The sequence below is a fragment of the Pseudoliparis swirei genome, chromosome 24 (genome assembly GCF_029220125.1).
Source record: "Pseudoliparis swirei isolate HS2019 ecotype Mariana Trench chromosome 24, NWPU_hadal_v1, whole genome shotgun sequence".
NCBI classification, from domain to species: domain Eukaryota; kingdom Metazoa; phylum Chordata; class Actinopteri; order Perciformes; family Liparidae; genus Pseudoliparis; species Pseudoliparis swirei.
The window spans coordinates 5,797,649-5,818,226 of record NC_079411.1 but is presented as its reverse complement, the minus strand read 5'-3'; the positions used below and the strand labels follow the sequence as shown (position 1 = coordinate 5,818,226).

At 43.4% G+C, this 20,578-nt stretch overlaps 1 protein-coding gene across 1 annotated transcript in view; it reads left to right on the top strand.

The window, feature by feature from the left end:
* The window catches only part of mtnr1aa (melatonin receptor 1A a), a 41,110-nt gene extending 24,931 nt beyond the window's left edge, over nt 1-16,179 (top strand). The window contains exon 2 of the mRNA XM_056410126.1: nt 14,636-16,179. Coding sequence (XP_056266101.1) covers nt 14,636-15,507 — 872 coding nt within the window. The 3' untranslated portion in view covers nt 15,508-16,179. The remainder of the gene's footprint in view (nt 1-14,635) is intronic.
* The last annotated feature ends 4,399 nt before the right edge of the window (nt 16,180-20,578 follow it).

Below are 20,578 nucleotides of genomic sequence, written 5' to 3'. Positions count from 1 at the left end.
TCTCATCAATTATTAAAATAAATGAGGAAGGGAAAAACAAACAACAGCTGTTTTTTTATGCTCCCGTTTTTTTCTACTATAGTCGATAACAAGCAAAATGGTTTTATTCAGGCATATAATTCCAAAATGTTTCTGAATGAATAATCTCTCTCTCTCTCTCTCTCATATTAATTAGTAAAATAAAAGGGCAAGGGAAAGAAGTGAGTGTTTCCTGTGTGACCCGTGTGGTGTGTGTGTCTCAGGACATTAAGCAATAACCAAATAGCGGGTGTATTTTTTTTGGATAACCACGCGTAAGAGCGCTGCACTTTGCCCTGGCACTTTCCAAATTGCGTTCTTTTGACGGCTGTAGAGATTTGTGGAGATTTTTTTCAGCATAAAAGCAAACTATGTATACCCTGTGGTTCCTCATGTGGTTGGAACTGCCATCTCTTTATGCCACTGCTTCCATCTTGCACTCAGCACTGGGTGAGAATACACCAAAGAAGAAAAGTACATTTCAAGGGAAATACACGTCTCATAGCTCATTTTGCGTCATTCTATAAACTGGCATGAAACCAGAGCCAGATGGGATTGAAATTCATGAGATGTGTGTCATAATTAAAATGTACATATTCCTGACAAATTGAACTGTTTTCATATTCCTGGGGGTATACATTTTCTTACATTAACATACATTAAAATCGGCGTTCTGCAGTATTCTCTGCCATGGGTAGCGTACTAAAACACCTCGCACATTCTCAATGACCTCGGTAACCTGCCCTGAAAAGATGTGCAGTTAAACTTGACTTGTGAGCGTGCGGATTTAAATGCACGGTGCATTAGTGCAGGGCACATCTGGACCCGGTCGCCTTGCCCGTACACCTATTAAACTTTAATTACATTAAATACCTACAGTCTCCTTAACGGTTGAATTAGAATCAGGATGCGTTTCCTCCACTCTCAGAAAGAGGCATCATGTTCACATTAAACGTGCATCAGTGTAACAGGTGGTGGACGTCTTTAAAAGGAGATATAAAACATGTGTATTAAAAGTTTTGGAAAATAGACAGCGGTCCGACAATACAATAGTGTTTCTGTGGGAAAAATAATGACACAAGACTAATATATTTAATATTTCTCCCAGAACTGAGCAGATCTTGCTCGGCGTCGCATCAAAGTACAGGAAAAAACCCTCGGGGCGTAACTCTGAGAGCAAAACATGTCCCTGGCGCAATGAGGGAAATGTAACTCTTGCTGTAATCCCGAGCAGTCTGGAGGGAACCGGCGGCGAACAAGTGGTCCGAACGACATCCGCGGCGTGATTGGCGGCAGCCTCGTTCTCTTTGCTCTCTTTTTCAGCACCGAGGGATTCGTGAGGTCGGAGGGAGAAAAGCAGCCGAATGGAAAGCCCCGTGTTCTGGTTCTGGTTTGTGTTCCCACGTGAAGGATTATGAAGTCAATTCAGTCGGGAGACTCTTTGTTTATGAACCCAAAGTCTCTGTTGATTAAACAAAGATCCGTTCTTTGGTTCGGACTTTGGACATTTTGGCGATGGGAAAAAAAAGGAAAGAGGAACCATTTGGAATCATATTGGCCAGTTTTTATGTTGTGTGGGAGCAGCTTTTTTTGGGGGGGGGGGTGATAACTGTACTCTGATAAGTGATTTTATATAGGAGTGAAGTTAACAGCTTATTTGGTAGAAGGATGTAAATCTAGATGGGATGGCCTCTTTGATTTCTACCTGATTTTTATTTACTTTTTCAAAGGCAAAATGTGTCATTAGAGAACTGCGAGGAGGAGGAGCTTAAACGACTGGATGAAAGTAGTCAATGTGCAGGTAAAAGCCGACGATGAGTGACCCCTGACCGCACTCGAGCGCTAAGCTGCGTATCAAATCAAAGCCCTTTGCAGTGGCTGCAGGACCAAGAAAGCGACCGTCTTGATGTGACCCAGAAAAATCCAGGTCTTAAATCCTTTTAGAAAATCTGTGGAAAGATTTTGCTCGCAGACACTTCTCTTTCAGCTCGACTGAATCGGAGAAATTGTGCTGTGAAGAAGAAAAAAAAAGGGGGGGGGACAAAATCGTCAACAGCGCTCCGGGCCGATGCAGACTCGGCGGTGTCATTACTGCCAACATTAATTAACTATTGACTACCGTGGTTACAACTCATTTGGATGTCATGCCTTTTGTCTAAAAATACAAAAGATTGAAGAAAAAAACCATTAGTAGCATCAACAGCCCCCCCCCCCCCAAAAAAATCCCTATATTCCATTTTTAGAGATTAAGCTGCAACACCGTACATTGTGGAGAAATGCTGAGCTGGCTTGAGACCGTCCGAACGACCAGTTTATTGCAACTTCCTTGTGAGATACAGAAAAGACAGAAAAATGTGGGATTGCAGGAATGGAAAAGGGACACATCTCTCCTCCAGCCGAATGAAAACTGTGAGCGGTGCGTCAAACACAGAGCGAGTCACCGTGACGGAGGGACAACAGCCTCAAGAGCCGGCTGCCCGTTAGGCGTTTAACGAACTGACCTTGTCAAGGTCACGGCTGTTAATACTGAGTGACTTGAGTTGATTTTTTTTCATTATCCCGTAACTGTGTTGTTGGAGTAAAAATATCCACCGAAGGGAGCTCGCGAAGATGTTTGCGTCTTGTCTCGACGACGTCTTTGAACAGGGGAAACATATTGTCATTTGGCAGAGTCCCTCATCAGATTATGACTGGCCGGCTTTGTTTTCAGTCCCATCAGGAAGCTGCTTTCAGCCAAAAATGATTGCTATGTTTATTTCTAATGCATTGAGGCTCCCAGGTAGAGTACAAAGGGCCTTGTGGCCCATTGATTGGTCGGAAGAATTCTCTTTGTTTGACTCTCCCCCTCCTGTGGAGTGGTGTTTTGATCATGTTTTGTTTATATTTTGCACTTTACCACCACACACACACATTGACCTACATATACGCACATGTAGGAAATACAACAACAAAAATGTCCACTGTGTATGTAACCTGTGGCTCTATTTTAATAATTTTAACCAAAGTCTATGGACTGGTCACCAGCTTCGGCTACGGAGCTCAATTCTTGTGGGGAAAAAACGCCAAATCAAAGAGTTCAGTTTAACGGGGTTTTACTGACATTTCAACATAAATCAAGTAACACACGCATATATTTATAACTCAAAATAAACTTGGTCAAAGTGGGCAGTCATCCATGCTGATACAAAGTGGTGGTCATCTGCATCTGACCACCTCAAAAACCGCATTCTGGTACCCAATCAAAACAGGAAGTGACCTTCCTTTACTCTGCTCCTAGATTTGGCCAATTAAATAATTTGCCTCCGTGAGCCAATCGGTGGGTTACATGTACGTTTAACTCCATTCAATTCAATTCAGTTTATTTGTATAGCCCAATTTCACAAATTACAAATTTGTCTCGGAGTGCTTTACAATCTGTACACATAGACATCCCTGCCCCAAAACCTCACATCGGACCAGGAAAAACTCCCAAATAACCCTTCAGGGGAAAAAAAAAGGGAAGAAACCTGCAGGAGAGCAACAGAGGAGGATCCCTCTCCAGGATGGACAGATGCAATAGATGTAATGTGTACAGAAGGACAGATTTAGAGTTAAAATACATTCAATGAATATGACAGTGTATGAATAGTTCATAGTAGGCATATTCCACGATGGAGACCTCCACGATCCATCAGGCAGATGGCGGTGGGGAGGAGGAGGGCGGAGTCTCAACAGTGGGCGGAGTCTCAACAGGACAGTGGCGTAGTCAGGAGAAGGAATTCCACGACCCAGACCTCGATGATCCATCAGGCAGATGGGATCTATGCCGTCTCATAGGGTCCGATGACCCCATGAGACGTGAAGTCAAAAGGACTCCGGGGAGAAAGCAGAGTTAGTAACGTGTGATTGAGAGATGAAAATTCATCCTTAAGGAGAGAAAAAAGAGGAGATAGGTACTCAGTGCATCCTCAAACGTCCCCCGGCAGCTATAAGCCTATAGCAGCATATCAAGGGGCTGGACCAGGGCAAACCTGATTCAGCCCTAACTATAAGCTCTGTCAAAGAGGAAAGTCTTAAGTCGACTCTTAAACATGGTGACTGTGTCTGCCTCCCGGACTGAAATTGGAAGCTGGTTCCATAAAAGAGGAGCTTGATAACTAAAGGCTCTGGCTCCCATTCTACTTTTTAAGACTCTAGGAACTACAAGTAGTCCTGCATTTAGTGAGCGTAGCTCTCTAGTGGGGCAATATGGTACTACAAGCTCCTTAAGATATGATGGAGCATCACCAATCAAGGCTTTGTAGGTTAAGAGAAGAATTTTAAAAGTGATTCTTGATTTTACTGGGAGCCAGTGCAGAGCAGCTAGTGCAGGAGTGATGTGATCTCTTTTCTTAGTTTTAGTGAGAACACGAGCTGCAGCATTCTGGATCAACTGGAGGGACCTAAGAGATTTATTAGAGCAGCCTGATAATAAGGAGTTGCAGTAATCCAGTCTCCTAGTAACGAACGCGTGAACCAATTTTTCTGCATCTTTTTGAGACAAGATGTGCCTGATTTTTAAAATATTACGTAGATGAAAGAATGCAGTCCTTGAGATTTGCTTTACGTGGGAGTTAAAGGACAAGTCCCGATCAAAGATAACGCCAAGATTCTTTACAGTGGTGTTGGATGCCAGGGCAATGCCGTCTACAGAATCCACATCACCAGATAATTGATCTCTGAGGTGCTCAGGGCCGATTAAAATTACTTCGGTTTTGTCTGAGTTTAACATCAAGAAGTTGCAGGTCATCCATGTTTTTATGTCTTTAAGACATGCTTGAATTTTACCGAGTTGGTTGCTCTCCTCTGGTTTTATCGATAAATATAGTTGAGTATCATCTGCATAACAATGAAAGTTTATGGAGTGTTTCCTGATAATATTGCCCAAAGGAAGCATGTATAAGAATCAGAATCAGAATCAGAATCAGAAACAGGTTTATTGCCAAAGAATGAATGTTTTCACAAACAAACAAACGAGGAATTTTTTTTGGTGGAAGGTGCAACATTTGGACATGACAAACAACAATCAACGCAAGGAGGGAGGAGGAGTGGGAGGAAGAGGAGGAGGAGGAAGAGGAAGGAGCGGGAAGAAGGAGGAGAGAGGAAGGTGGAAGAAGAGGTGGTAGTCCTGGGGGTGACAGTCAGTCAGTCCCGGGGTCCATTGATGAGCCCGACCGCCGTCGGGAAAAAGCTATTGGTGTGGCGGGAGGTCGTGGTCATGATGGACCGCAGCCTCCTCCCCGAGGGGAGGGACTCGAACAGGGAGTGTCCAGGGTGGGAGGGGTCGGCGACAATCTTTCTGGCCCGCTTCAGTGACCTGGAAGTGAACAGGACCTGGAGGGAAGGCAGACTGCAGCCGATAACCCTCTCGGCCGAGCGGATGATGCTCTGCAGCCTGCGCTTGTCTTTGGCTGTGGCTGCAGGGTGCCAGACGGTGATGGAGGAGCAGATGATGGACTCAACGATGGCCGTGTAGAACTGTACCATCATCTTCCCTGGCAGGTTGAATTTCCTCAGCTGCCTCAGGAAGAACATCCTCTGCTGGGCCTTCTTGGAGATGGAGCCGATGTTCAGCTCCCACTTGAGGTCCTGGGAGATGATGGAGCCCAGGAAGCGGTAGGACTCCACAGCGTCGACGGGGGAGTCACACAGGATGAGAGGGGCGGGTGGGGCTGCATTCCTCCTGAAATCCACAACCATCTCCACTGTCTTCAGAGCGTTGAGCTCCAGGTTGTTCTGGCTGCACCAGGTCACCAGGTGGTCGTAAATAAAATTGGTCCAAGCACAGAACCTTGTGGAACTCCGTGATTAACGTTGGTGGTTATCGAGGCGTCATCGTTTACAAATACAAACTGAGATCGATCTGATAAGTAGGATTTAAACCAAATTAGTGCCGTGCCTGAAATGCCAATCGACTGCTCCAGTCTCTGTCACAGGATGTCATGGTCAATGGTGTCGAATGCAGCACTAAGGTCTAACAAGACCAGGACAGAGAGGAGTCCTTTATCTGCTGCCATTAAGAGGTCATTTGTAATTTTCACCAGTGCCGTCTCGGTGCTGTGGTGTTTTCTAAATCCTGATTGAAATTTCTCAAATAAACTATTATGATGTAGAAAGTCGCACAACTGATTTGCGACCACTTTCTCAAGGATCTTGGAGAGGAAGGGAGGTTAGAGATCGGTCTGTAGTTAGCCAACACCTCTGGATCCAGAGTGGGCTTCTTCAGGAGAAGTTTAATAACAGCCACTTTGAAGGAGTGTGGTACGTGGCCTGTTAGCAGAGACACATTGATAATATCTAATAGAGAGCCGCCAATTAAAGGCAAAACGTCTTTAAGCAGCCTCGTCGGGATGGGGTCCAAGAGACAGGTAGACGAGTTCGAAGTAGAAACCGTTGAAGATAATTGGTCACGGTTGATGGGAGAAAAGCCCTCCAAATATACACCAGGGCATACAGCGGTTTCCAAGGCCATTCCACTTGAGGACAGATTGGCACTGGTTATGGGCAAGAGAATATTAATCTTGTCCCTAATAGTTAAAATATTTTCATTAAAGAAGTTCATAAAGTCATTACCACTGAGGTTTATAGGAATGCTCGGCTCCACAGAGCTGTGACTCTCTGTCAGCCTGGCTACAGTGCTGAAGAGAAACCTGGGGTTGTTTTATTTTTTTCTATTACTGATGAGTAATAGGCTGCTCTGGCATTACGGAGGGCCTTCTTATATGTTTTAAGACTATCTCGCCAAACTAAGCGGGATTCTTCGAGATTAGTTGAACGCCATATGCGTTCAAGCTTTCGTGACGTGTGCTTCAGTTTGCGGGTCTGAGGGTTATACCAGGAGCAAACCTCCTCTTCCTCACTGTCTTCTTCTTCAGAGGGGCTATCGAGTCCAGTGTCATTCTCAGTGAGCCTGTGGCACTGTCAACAAGATGATCAATCTGGGACGGACTAAAGTTAGACCAGGAGTCCTCTGTTATATTGAGACGTGGTATCGAATCAAATACAGAAGGAATCGCTTCTTTAAATTTAGCTACAGCACTGTCAGTTAGACATCTGGTGTAGAAACTTTTGACTAACGGAGTACACTCCGGTAGTATAAATTCAAAAGTTATGAGGTTGTGGTCTGACAGAAGAGGATTCTGTGGGAAGACGTTCAAATGCTCAATGTCAACGCCATAAGTAAGAACAAGATCAAGCGTGTGGCCAAAGCTGTGAGTGGGTTTCTGTACTCTCTGACAGAAGCCAATCGAGTCCAACAAGGAGATTAATGCAGCACTAAGGCAATCATTATCAACATCCACATGGATATTAAAATCTCCAACAATAATAACTTTATCGGTTTTAAGAACCAAACTAGATATAAATTCTGAGAATTCAGATATAAACTCTGAATATGGACCTGGTGGCCGGTACAGAATCACAAATCGAATTGGCTGTAGTGTTTTCCAGGTTGGATGTGAAAGACTAAGAACAAGGCTTTCAAATGAGGTGTAGTGTAATTTTGGTTGAGGATTAATTAATAGGCTCGATTCAAAGATGGCTGCTACTCCACCTCCTCGACCGGTGCCTCGAGGAATGTGAGTATTAATATGACTTGGAGGAGTCGATTCATTTAGGCAACATAAATCAATGTGATTATCTGATATTAAATCATTTAGTAACACAGCTTTAGATGACAGAGATCGAATATTTAGGAGACCACATTTAATAGGCCTATTTTGTTGCACTGCTGAAATAATGGTGTTAATTTGTATAAGGTTATTGTGTACGACTCCTCTTCTGCTTACTTTTGATTTATTTAATTGAAGTGGCCGTGGGACAGACACAGTCTCTACTCTAAAGTCATGGGTGGGTAACTGCTCGAATGGAAGAGCAGAGAAGGGTGTTAAACTACAACTCTGCTCCGGTTCCTGATCTGAACCCTGGATTGTCATGGATTAAGTCCGTGATCAACTTGGTCATATTCGCAGAAATGAGACGCTCCGTCCAACGTGGGATGAATGCCGTCTCTCCTCATCAGATCAGGCTTTCCCAGAAAGTCTTCCAGTTGTCTACGTAGCCCACATTATTCGCTGGGCACCACCTCGACAGCCAGCGGTTGAAAGACGACATTCGGCTATACAATTCGTCTGTCTGCAAATTTGGGAGAGGGCCAGAGAAAATTACGGTGTCCGACAACGTCTTGGCATAAGCACACACCGATTCCACATTAATTTTAGTGACTTCCGACCGACGGGCTCGGCGCATTACCACCGGCGTGTATTACAATCTGACTGTATCTCCGCTTGTCCTTAGCCAGCAGCTTCAAACAAGACTCCACGTCGCCCGCTCTGGCCCCCGGGAGGCACACGACGGTGGTCCGCGGCTTCGCTATTTTCACGTTCCTGACTATAGAGCTCCCGATAACCAGGGTGTGTTCCTCAGCGGGTGTGTCGCTGAGCAGGGAAAACTGGTTGGAAACGTGGAGTGGTTGGTGCACAGCGGGCTTCTGTGTAGACTTACTACTCCTGCGAACAGTTACCCAACCACCCGGCTGCACGGTTACCGCCGGGGAACAGCTATCAGCTGACTGTAGCTCCGCGCCGACTACGGGAGAGGGCGGGCTAACTAGCATAGCTGTCTGAGCTTCGATAGCGCGGAGCCGTGCATCTAACCCACTTAGACCTGCCTCCAACCTAGCAAATAAACTACACTTGTTGCATGTATCGTTATCATTAAGGGAGGCAGGGGGATAACTATACATGAGACACACTGAGCGGGAGGGGGAGAAGAAGAAGTCATTCTCGCTGCTGAGCTGGCAACCAGAGCTTACCGGAAGAGTGAGATGATGCGTTCAGGAGCAGCTGGGAAAATCGCCTATCAGATTGTCATAGCCCTTGCAACTCACCAAAAGGGTCCTTGCTCTCAAGGTCTTCCCAAAATAGACACTTATGACATTTTATTAACAAATGTGCGCACATACATCGAGTAGAGCTCCACAGGATCTCGTTTCAACAGGAGGTGCACCTAGTTCCCTCGTAGAGGGCAGCTGAATGAGAGGTAAACACAGCCCAAAACTTTATTCATAGTCACACGGGATCCCTGGGCGGTGGGATGGCCGCCGGGCCGATCGGTGGCGCGCTCCGGTGAGACTGACGGGTCCGCCTGCGGGGCGGGGGAGGGGTGTCCGATACTGAAGGACCGACGTCGGAGCAGAAATGGAATAGCTGTGCAGCGATCGGAGAGATATTCAACGTGCTTAGTTCTGACACGCCAGTAGATGCACCTTGTCGTCTGCGGCACCCCTGGTAATGGTACCCCTGTGTGTCCTTGATGAGTGGTCGGCCTGTGTATCATGTCCAGCTGGCCAATGAAGAGGCCTTAATTTGGGACCCCCCCCCGCTCTAGTATTCACTTTCATTATTCAACAGGTGATAATTGACTGCATGTGGAAGTTGACACGTGCTTACATCCTCGGGGTGAACTACCCAACATGCATTCACACAGGTGCACATAAACAATACGCGTTGAGCGGATGCATTCCCTCTCGATACCGATCCTCGAGGCTCTTTCCCTGCGGCTGATATAACGAAGTAGGAAGAAAAACAAATGGACGTCTCGAAAGGATTGTGCTGGATTTTTGTGCAATTTTAGCATATTTACAAATCACGTATACTTAAAACCAGTGATTCTCAACGGGTGGGTCGGACCCGTTTTTTAGTCGGTCGCAGGCCTTTTTATAAACACTACCGTTCAAAAGTTTGGGATCACCCAGACAATTTCGTGTCTAACATGAAAAATCACACTTATTTATCAAATGAATATAAAATATAGTCGAGACATTGACAAGGTTAGAAATAATGATTAATATTTGAAATATTAATTTTGTTCTACAAACTTCAAGCTCAAAGGAAGGCCAGTTGTATAGCTTATATCACCAGCATAACTGTTTTCAGCTGTGCTAACATAATTGCACAAGGGTTTTCTAATCAGACATTAGTCTTCTAAGGCGATTAGCAAACACAATGTACCATTAGAACACTGGAGTGATAGTTGATGGCAATGGGCCTCTATACACCTATGGAGATATTTCATTAGAAACCAGACACTTCCACCTAGAATAGTCATTTACCACATTAACACTCAGTGCGTTTACATGATGGTATAATTCGAATCTTGCTTTACTCAGTGCGTTTACATGCAATCGAATTATTGGCTTAGTCGGACTGAAATCGAATTATCCGTTTCATGTAAACACCTTAGTCGGACTATGTGCAGTCCGACTTCGGTCCGATTAACACCCCTGGATAGCTCGGTCCGATCCGGTTGATAATTCGACTCTCGCGGCATGTAACTCTGAATTCGATTCGGAACTGGACTTTGCGTCTTTGCGCATGCTCCAGATCCCGCTGCCCTCCTCCCTCTCTCCCTCCCATGTCGTGACCCGGAAGTCGAAAGAGACGATAAATTGTCACTGCCGGCAGCCTGGCTGGCAGAAAACAAACAAATTACCAGTCCCGCTGCTAACGATGTTGGTGCCCTAAGCATAACTCCTCATGATGCCCTCCTGAGATAGGGTCTGTGTGCGCGGATGTGTCGGCGCGCATCACGGCAGAGCGATGCGACCCGAGAAGTGTTAACGGGGTGGGGGCTGAGCGATTAAATATATCTCTTGTTCTGCCTGTTTTGTGATATACATGCCTAAAAGGCGCCTAATATTTCTAGACTGAAATAATATCGGCATTATAATTATTATAACTATGAGGATTTTTTTAGTTGCCTATTTTGTGGAGCTCCCTCAGGACTTGGTGCCCTACGCAGCGCTGCACGTTATGGGAGCGGCGGCGCTGCAAACAACGCTATGGAGAACACAAGAGCCACCACACATTTCTGGACCGAAGAGCAGACAGAATTTATGCTTCATGTATTGAAGGAGTTGAACATACTAAAGTTCATGGTTCTTTCTCGAAATGTTGATGTTGTTGTTGTTGGTTGTTGGTGGTGGTGGTGAAGAGTCCGACTAAAGCAAGATTCGAATTATACCATCATGTAAACTCACTGAGTCGGACTATGCTATCTTTTGTGGGATCTGCTGTTATCCCAATATACATGGCAGTGAGTAATTCGAATCATTGGCCGAAAGCATGTCATATCCGATACGATAGGCGGCGCTGTTTTCATTACAACTCGTGGTGATACAGCCATTTCCGCTTGACCTCTTCACCACCACAAACAACAACATTTCGAGAAAGATGGCGAACAGAGAGCAAGGCGAAGCTACATCCCTCTACTCTTCTTCCATGGTGTTAATAGGAGTACAGCGAATGCAAATGGCGCTATTGGCTGAGTTGATAACGGAGAGAAGACGCCGTCGCCGAAGGTACGAAGAATTTAATTTATCGTCTCTTCGACTTCGGGTCATGACATGGGAGGGAGGAGGAGGCGGCGGATCTCGAGCATGCGCAAAGACGCAAAGTCCAGTTCGAATCGAATTCAGAGTTACATGCCGCGAGTCGAATTATCAACTGGATCGGACCGAGCTATCCAGGGGTGTTAATCGGACCGAAGTCGGACCGCACATAGTCCGACTAAGGTGTTTACATGAAACGGATAATTCATTTCAGTCCGACTAAGCCAATAATTCGATTGCATGTAAACGCACTGAATGTAGAGTGTATTTCTGATTAATTTCCAAACTTTTGAACGGTAGTGTATATATATATATATTTTTCATCCTCTGATTTCATTTTGAAGGGACTTTTTTATGTCTTCTTTTTTTTTTTTAGCCCTCTCGTACCTCCAATGTTTTCAGCAGCGTGTGACCAGGTTGGATCGAACCATCCTGATATGGGGGAGACTTTTAATTAAACATTCTACTGAATCTAAAATTCAGCTTCTCCCATTAGAAATTCCTCCAGACTCAAGTCAGTGTTCCACCTCAGGTTGAATTGAGTGCTTAATTTTCTGTAAAGCACAATATTTTTCAGTATGTATCAGTACCTACTGATGAGGTAATAACAAGAAAAGCCAGACCAGTTAACAACCACCGCTTTAAACTCCTGTCCAGCCGTTTTCCAAAGCCTTACCACGGCTTTTTTAGATTTCCAAAGGACAGTCCTTAGACGGCTTTCACTTTGCTGACACATCTCAGCGCTTTTATTAATATTTTTTTAATGAGGAGCCTTGAACCTCAAAATGTTATCGAGACATCGTCAGCGTGATGGTTCTACATTTGTCAAAGTTATTGCTCCGTGATAATATAATGACCACGGCGCTCCATTGCCCGCATTAGGAGTGTCTGGCTTCGATGGCAGTGAACCTTTTACCCCAGCTAGGAAGTCGCCCCGTCGGGAAAAACACCTGTGTGACATGATCTGATGTGAGGTCCTGTGTGTGCAGATTGTAAAAAACCCTCTGAGGCTCATTTGTAATTTTGAGCTATTAACCCTCCTGTTACCTTCAAATTTACTAACATCTTTTACCCCTAATTTGACCCCAGCAATTAAAACCTAGAGAAAATTATTAGAATTTATATTGTTACCTTCGCATTGAAAATGCCGGAAGGTTATGTTTTGATCGCCGTGTATTTATTTATTTATTTATTTGTATGCGTGTTATTCGCAAATCTCAAAAAGTACTGAACCGAATCGCATGAAATTTGGTGGGATGATTGTTTATTATCCGGGGACCAGTTGATTAGATTTTGGGATCGATCGGGTCAAAGGTCAAAGGTCATGAACAGGTCAAAATCTTTCGCAGAACTCAAAGTATTGAACCGAATCGCATGAAATTTGGTGGGATCATTGTTTATTATCCGGGGACCAGTTGATTAGATTTTGGGATCGATCGGGTCAAAGGTCAAAGGTCATGAACAGGTCAAAATCTTTCGCAGAACTCAAAAGTATTGAACCGAATCGCATGAAATTTGGTGGGATGATTGTTTATTATCCGGGGACCAGTTGACTAGATTTTGGGATCGATCGGGTCAAAGGTCATGAACAGGTGAAAATGTTCTTGAATCGCCTGAAATTTGGTGGGATGATTGGTTATTATCCGGGGACCATTTGATTAGATTTTGGGATCAATCGGGTCAAAGGTCAAGGTCATGGAAAGGTCAAACTCTTTTTTTACCATAGCACGATACATTTTTGTCCAATTGGCATGCAACTAATGCCAAAATGTTCATAATTCAATGCCCAATCTTGTGATATGCGAAGGTATGCGCTCTACCGAGTGCCCGTTCTAGTTTCCCATGTTTAAGTGTGAGGTATGTTTGTTTGTCTGTTGACTACCTAAGTAGCCCTTTAAATAAATAAAAAAGTTGATATTTACCTTCGCATTATAGCTGCCGGGGGACGTTTTAGGATGCACTGAGTACCTATCTCCTCTTTTTTCTCTCCTTAAGGATGAATTTTCATCTCTCAATCACACGTTACTAACTCTGCTTTCTCCCCGGAGTCCTTTTGACTTCACGTCTCATGGGGTCATCGGACCCTATGAGACGGCATAGATCCTATCTGCCTGATGGATCATCGAGGTCTGGGTCGTGGAATTCCTGCTCCTGACTGCGCCACTGTCCTGTTGAGACTCCGCCCACTGTTGAGACTCCGCCCACTCCTCCTCCCCACCGCCATCTGCCTGATGGATCGTGGAGGTCTCCATCGTGGAATATGCCTACTATGAACTATTCATACACTGTCATATTCATTGAATGTATTTTAACTCTAAATCTGTCCTTCTGTACACATTACATCTATTGCATCTGTCCATCCTGGAGAGGGATCCTCCTCTGTTGCTCTCCTGCAGGTTTCTTCCCTTTTTTTCCCCCTGAAGGGTTATTTGGGAGTTTTTCCTGGTCCGATGTGAGGTTTTGGGGCAGGGATATCTATGTGTACAGATTGTAAAGCACTCCGAGACAAATTTGTAATTTGTGAAATTGGGCTATACAAATAAACTGAATTGAATTGAATTGAATTATGTTTTGATCGCCATTTATTTATTTATTTATTTGTATGCGTGTTATTCGCAAAACTCAAAGTATTGAACCGAATCGCATGAAATTTTGTGGGATGATTGGTTATTATCCGGGGACCAGTTGATTAGATTTTGGGATTGATCGGGTCAAAGTTCAAGGTCAAAGGTCATGAACAGGTCAAAATCTTCTTGAATCGCATGAAATTTGGTGGGATGATTGGTTATTATCCGGGGACCATTTGATTAGATGTTGGAATCAATCGGGTCAAGGTCAAGGTCATGGAAAGGTCAACATCTTTTTTTTTACCATATCACGATACATTTTTGTCCAATTGGCAAGTAATGCCAAAATGTTCATAATTCAATGCCCAATCTTGTGATATGCGAAGGTATGCGCTCTACCGAGTGCCCATTCTAGTTCTTATATGTTTTACACAGTGAAAAACAGTTGTCCCCAATAAATTAGGAAGTCATGAAATATGAATTAAAACAAATGTCAATAATCTTTTTAGAGACATTAAACATTGAATGGGGTCAAATTGACCCCATAGGAGGGTTACAATTTTTTTTAACAAAAAATCTGAAATGAACTGAATTGACATTCCAGCTGTTTTTCTTTCTGCTCCTCTTCTTCACGCGTCTGCAGGGAACATCTTCGTGGTGAGCCTGGCCGTGGCCGATCTCGTGGTGGCCATCTACCCGTACCCGCTGGTCCTCGCCTCCATCTTCCACAATGGCTGGAACCTGGGTTACGTCCACTGCCAGATCAGCGGCTTCCTCATGGGCGTCAGCGTCATCGGCTCAATCTTCAACATCACCGGCATCGCCATCAACCGCTACTGCTACATCTGCCACAGCCTCAAGTACGACAAACTGTACAGTGACAAAAACTCCCTGTGCTATGTGCTGCTGATCTGGGCGCTGACCGTGGTGGCCATCGTGCCCAACCTGTTCGTGGGCTCCCTCCAGTACGACCCGCGGGTTTACTCCTGCACCTTCGAGCAGTCCGCCAGCTCGGCGTACACCATCGCCGTGGTGTTCTTCCACTTCATTCTCCCCATCATGATTGTCACGTACTGCTACCTGCGCATTTGGATACTGGTCATACAGGTGCGGCGGCGGGTCAAGCCCGACAACCGGCCCAAGCTGACGCCGCACGACGTGAGGAACTTTGTCACCATGTTCGTGGCGTTCGTGCTGTTCGCCGTGTGCTGGGCGCCGCTCAACTTCATCGGCCTGGCCGTGGCGATCAAGCCGGAGGTGGTGGTGCCCCTCATCCCCGAGTGGTTATTCGTGGCCAGCTACTTCATGGCCTACTTCAACAGCTGCCTTAACGCCATCGTGTACGGCGTGCTGAACCAGAACTTCCGGCGCGAGTACAAGCGCATCGTGGTGTCGGTGTGCACGGCGCGCGTCTTCTTCCAGGAGAGCTCCAACGACGCCGCCGGGGAGCGGCTGAAGAGCAAGCCGTCGCCGCTCATGACCAACAACAACCAGGTCAAGGTGGACTCCGTCTGACCCAGAACGACCGAGGGGGGGGGGAGGAAAAAAGTAAGCGGACGCGAGAAGATGGCGTGGAAAAAAAGGAAACAAAAGAGAAAAATACCAAATATGAATATAAAAGCAGCTTCTATCCTGAGCTGAGTCATATGGTGCTATGTGACCTCCGAACAATCAGCGGAAACACGGGGTGCATATTATCTTCTGTCTTTTATCGAGCACTCCTGTTGGACTCTGCAGTACGTGTAGTCCAGTAAATATATGATGTCCGTTTTGTTTTCATGTTTACAGTGATGATATAAATGTATCATGCATTATTATAAGTATTTATTTCGTATGAAATGTCATGTAGATATATAAGATATATCGGGATCCAATTGAATGAAAATAACATTTTATCGGGTGTATAAAATAAAAAAATAAAAAATACCTACAAAGGTTGGGTTGAAAATATCACCAGAAGTTTAGAAAATGTAATCAATTTCGACCTCATTTGTGAGACTAACACTAATTGAGTGCAAGCAATGTGGGTTGCTGCTGTCTTATTATACCCCGCAGTACATTAAGTGGAATATATATTTGAGTGTCTCTCTCTCTATCTCTCTCTCTGCCACCTTGTGAGCTCATTATACTGTATGCATGGATATGCAGGAATCGTTCTAATGAAAAATAAATCTGATATTGATGGACGATGCGCTTTAATCCCGTGTCCAATTTCCTCCCAGATGCAAGTTTATTACTACCCTGTAAATGCATAACTTTGGTCATATTTCATGGTTTTACCGTCTCGCTCGTAACTAAGAAATTCCTCCGATCTCGGTCCAGAAACACAAACTGTAAGATGATTTTTTTTTTTTTTACAGAATTATCCCCGAGTGTCCAGACAGAAAGTCCATGTTATATTAGGTTGTTCTTCCAATGTTATTATTACTGATAGGCACGAAAACCCACAACTATGAAAATAAGAAATGTCATCACCAAACATCAATTTCACAACCAAACATCAAACTAATTTAGCTTCATATAGAGGTGTGTATAATGTGTATTCTAATGCAATGTGAAACACTTACATGTCTTTTAGCATTTATTAAATGGAAAGTTGGAATAATTCAATATAATGGACAGAGCTCTTCACCACAGATGGTTAAGAGGTCTGACCCAGAAAAATAGATGAGCAGAGTTTTATACATCTCCAATTATTATTGGAAATGTTTTCCTTTCCCTCCCTCACCCTCGCCCCCGCTCCTCCTCCTCCTCCTCCTCTTGTCCTTCCTTCATGACCGTCTGCAAGATGTCGCTCGGCTGCGGCCCTGAGAGGTGAGAGCGAGGGACAGAAATAAAAGCAGTCGTCTAATCGATAAGATTCAGTCGGTTATCGTCCCTTCACGAGGTCAAGATGAGCTGAACTCTGCTTTCAGAGTTCAGTAACACAGTTACATTTAGAAGGACACCAGGAGACATTTCCACCACAGACGCCATGTTTAACCCTCCTGTTACCTTTATATTTACTGACATATTTTACCCGTGCGGTCAATTTGACCCCCGCAATTAAAACCTCCAGAAAATTATTAGAATTAATCTTGTTTTCCAAGTTTAAGTGTGAGGTTCTTTATGTTTGTTTGTTGACTACCTAAATAGCCCTTTAAATATATAAAAAAGTTGATATTTCTTATATGTTTGACACAGTGAAAAACAGCCTGGGGTCAAATTGACCCGAAACAACACCGACATTAAACATTGAATGGGGTCAAATTGACCCTAAGGTAGCAGGAGGGTTAAAGTAGATAATAGCAATGCTATTCAACCAAACTGGCTAACAGTAAATCAGCATCTCTCTAAAAACTATTCCAAGAGAGAGCGATCATTGTAACACTCATTAGCAGGCCAGTGGGTCGGGTTTGGTGCGCTTGTTTACATTGTAAACAACTGAAACTTCTCCCATGTGTGGAAAACAAATGCGGTATAAAGGTAAAAGAGAAAGGGCCACATCTGTAGAAACATATGGACTCTGTGAAGAGGACTCTGTCCTTATGAAGGTATAAACTGGTCATTCTCAGGAGACGGTAACACAACCATTCTGATTGTAAAGGTGATTACACACTTAAGAAAACAAACTTATTAAGATTACATTCCGTCTCTGCCAATAGATCCCCCTAAATGCTACACACTGGCTCTTTAAAGTAGAATATATTTCAGAGTTGTTTAATTAGAACTCTACCTTACAAGCTGGCCACTGTGTATTTTAATTGTTCTTTTAAAAAAAGAAGAAGTTTGTTTTAGGACAATGACATCCTCAATGAACAGAACACATATATGTGTGTGTGTGTATATATATATATATATATTTATTAGGGCTGTCAGCGTTAACGCGTTAATCTATGCGATTAATTTGGCCGCGTTAACGCACTAAAATATTTTAACGCAATTAACGCAACTTTGTTTACTTCCGGTGTTCGTTGAAGTTTTTACACTCAAACCGAGTGTCAACCCGCGGCAGTACGGTTTAACACTGTTTCCATTTTTAAAACAATTATTTCTCCGCGAAAATAAGGAGCAGAAATCAGTTTAACTCGTGGATGAATCAGTCGGGTTTCCTCCTGCTCCTCCTTCCTCCCGTCTCCCCCTCTGATACACAGAGGAACGGAGGGGCGACGTGTCGGGTGACGCGGCGCGGAAATAACTCGTCACACGAAACCTTCACCGTGATTGGTCAATCAGTTTGTCTGTCAACATTTTGGGAAAAAAACAACCAATGAACACTCAGTAAATCACAAAGGACCTCCCACCTCACAGGTGAGGCTCTATAGCAGCCTGTCAGTCAGAGGACAGAGAACATGGCGCGAGGACAACTGAGCCTCATTGAATAGAGCTGAGATTGTTCTGGAATGTTTGATGTATAACACGTGGGTATGTGTCATATGAAAACGCCTTTAAAAGGTGAATTTTTTTGTTTTGTTGTAAAATGTATAAAATGAGCCCAGCCTCCAGAGGGTGAACAGGACATATTTGAATGTCAGTCAGTCACCAAGGCCACTGGTTCTGCTGTTCAGTGTTAAAGATGACAGGACCAATGGGGTCTCAATATACTTCTTTTTTTTTTACTACTCTGATGTTTCACTGAAGAAACAATTGATCATCCACAATATTAAATACCTCGCTGGCACTTTATAGGTAGGAGCCTCTTTGAAAACACAGCTCTGTGTGAAGTTTGGTCTTTAAAAAGAATGAACTTTTAACTTGTAACTTTTAATTGCGATTAATGAATTTCAAAATGTGCGATTAATTAGTTAATTTTTTTAAATCGATTGACAGCCCTAATATTTATACATATATATGTATATATATTTATACATATATATGTATATATATGTATATATATTTGTATACATATGTATATATATTTATACATATTTATAGTTTTTATACATTTATAAATGTATATTTATATATATATTTATACATATATAAATGTATATTTATGTATAAATATATATGTATACATATTTATATATATACATAATAATATATATGTATACATTCTACATTTATTTATATATATATTTATACATTTATATGTATGTGTATATACACGTATTTATATATATGTATTTATATGTATATATATATATATTTACATATTTATATTCCTATATATTGGACAAGTGTCCTTCTGCAGTGCATCGGAGGCAGGGCCTGTATAGCCTACTGTTCATCATTGTTGTTGTGTGTGGGCAACCCGGTGAGAGGATCACACAGACAAAGCCATCATGCATCACAGGGGAGAACGGCTCAACTACACATTTGAAATTCACTTGGCTTACATAACGCCCGCTGACCATCAACCTCAGAGCGAAAAGCTGAAAGAGCCAGCTCCCAGCAGACTCCCTGCCCCCTTCTGTTTAATCCCAATAGCTGTGTGCGGTATGAGAGGGCGGAATGGGTTGTGGATGAGCAAATGTCAAAAATTCCCGGGGATTTACACTGTCCCGAAAGTGAGTCATACTGTAATCTGGGCCCAAAGATTGTTAAAGCCCAGGATGTTCAACAATAAAGAAGACCAAAGTCAGGTGTTGCATGACCAGTCACACGGGATTTTGGCCCATCTCCCGTAACCAATTCAATACCAGGAAAAGAAAATTGAATGTGTCCTTTACTGGCGCAAGGACATAGATCAAAGTCCTAGGAGAGCATATCCTTCGGAAAGCTGAGCACAACAAAGCCCACGCTGTCTTCAATAAAGCTCTGCAATCTGTGAATGTTGACAGGAAAGGTCCATTTAAAAAAAAAAAGTGGTTGCATTGGACACTCGACACAATATTTATTCTCTGGACCCTATATATAAAACTAAACACGCACACATGCACCACACACACACACACACACACACACACACACACACACATACACACAAACCATATGTTATTCATCAGCTTTTCTCAACCACCAGGCCGGTGCCCACTGGTGAGCCTCATCTAGTGGGCCACCGAGGTACTGCCAAATGGTTTTATTAAATTAAAGAAATATTCGTTTTTTGACATGTCATCTAAATGTGCTCAAGTATTCAGACAATAAAAAAGGATTATTGATGAAGTTCAATGACCAGTCATGACTCATCATTAGTAAGTCTGACTCATCTGATGTAGACCGAATAATTACTGGCATTCTCCTCCTATTCCGCATCCTTGGGCCACCATTCAGTCTTTGAAACGACAAAATGAGGTGGGAGACGACCCAGCACAAGAAAAAGTGATGATATGAAAATGATATGACCCTTCGGTTTCAATTAATAATGGCCGGCAGGGATTGGTGAAGGTAGGCAGGATATTTATTTTAGTCAGTGGACAGTGGAATAACACATATTCCATGTCCATTTTTTGTCCTTTTTTGTTTTTGCTATATGCGTCTTTTTTTTCTTTTCATTTATTTGGTTTTAATAATCAAAGTCTAGAGTTCTGGACCTTTTGTGTATCTTAAGGCTCACTTCTATCTTTATTTAGCCAAATATATAAGCTCTTAACAAAACAGTTGATTCGAGCTCTGAGTTGTTTCTCAGGCTGCTGTTGAATTTTTCAACCATATTTTCAATTAT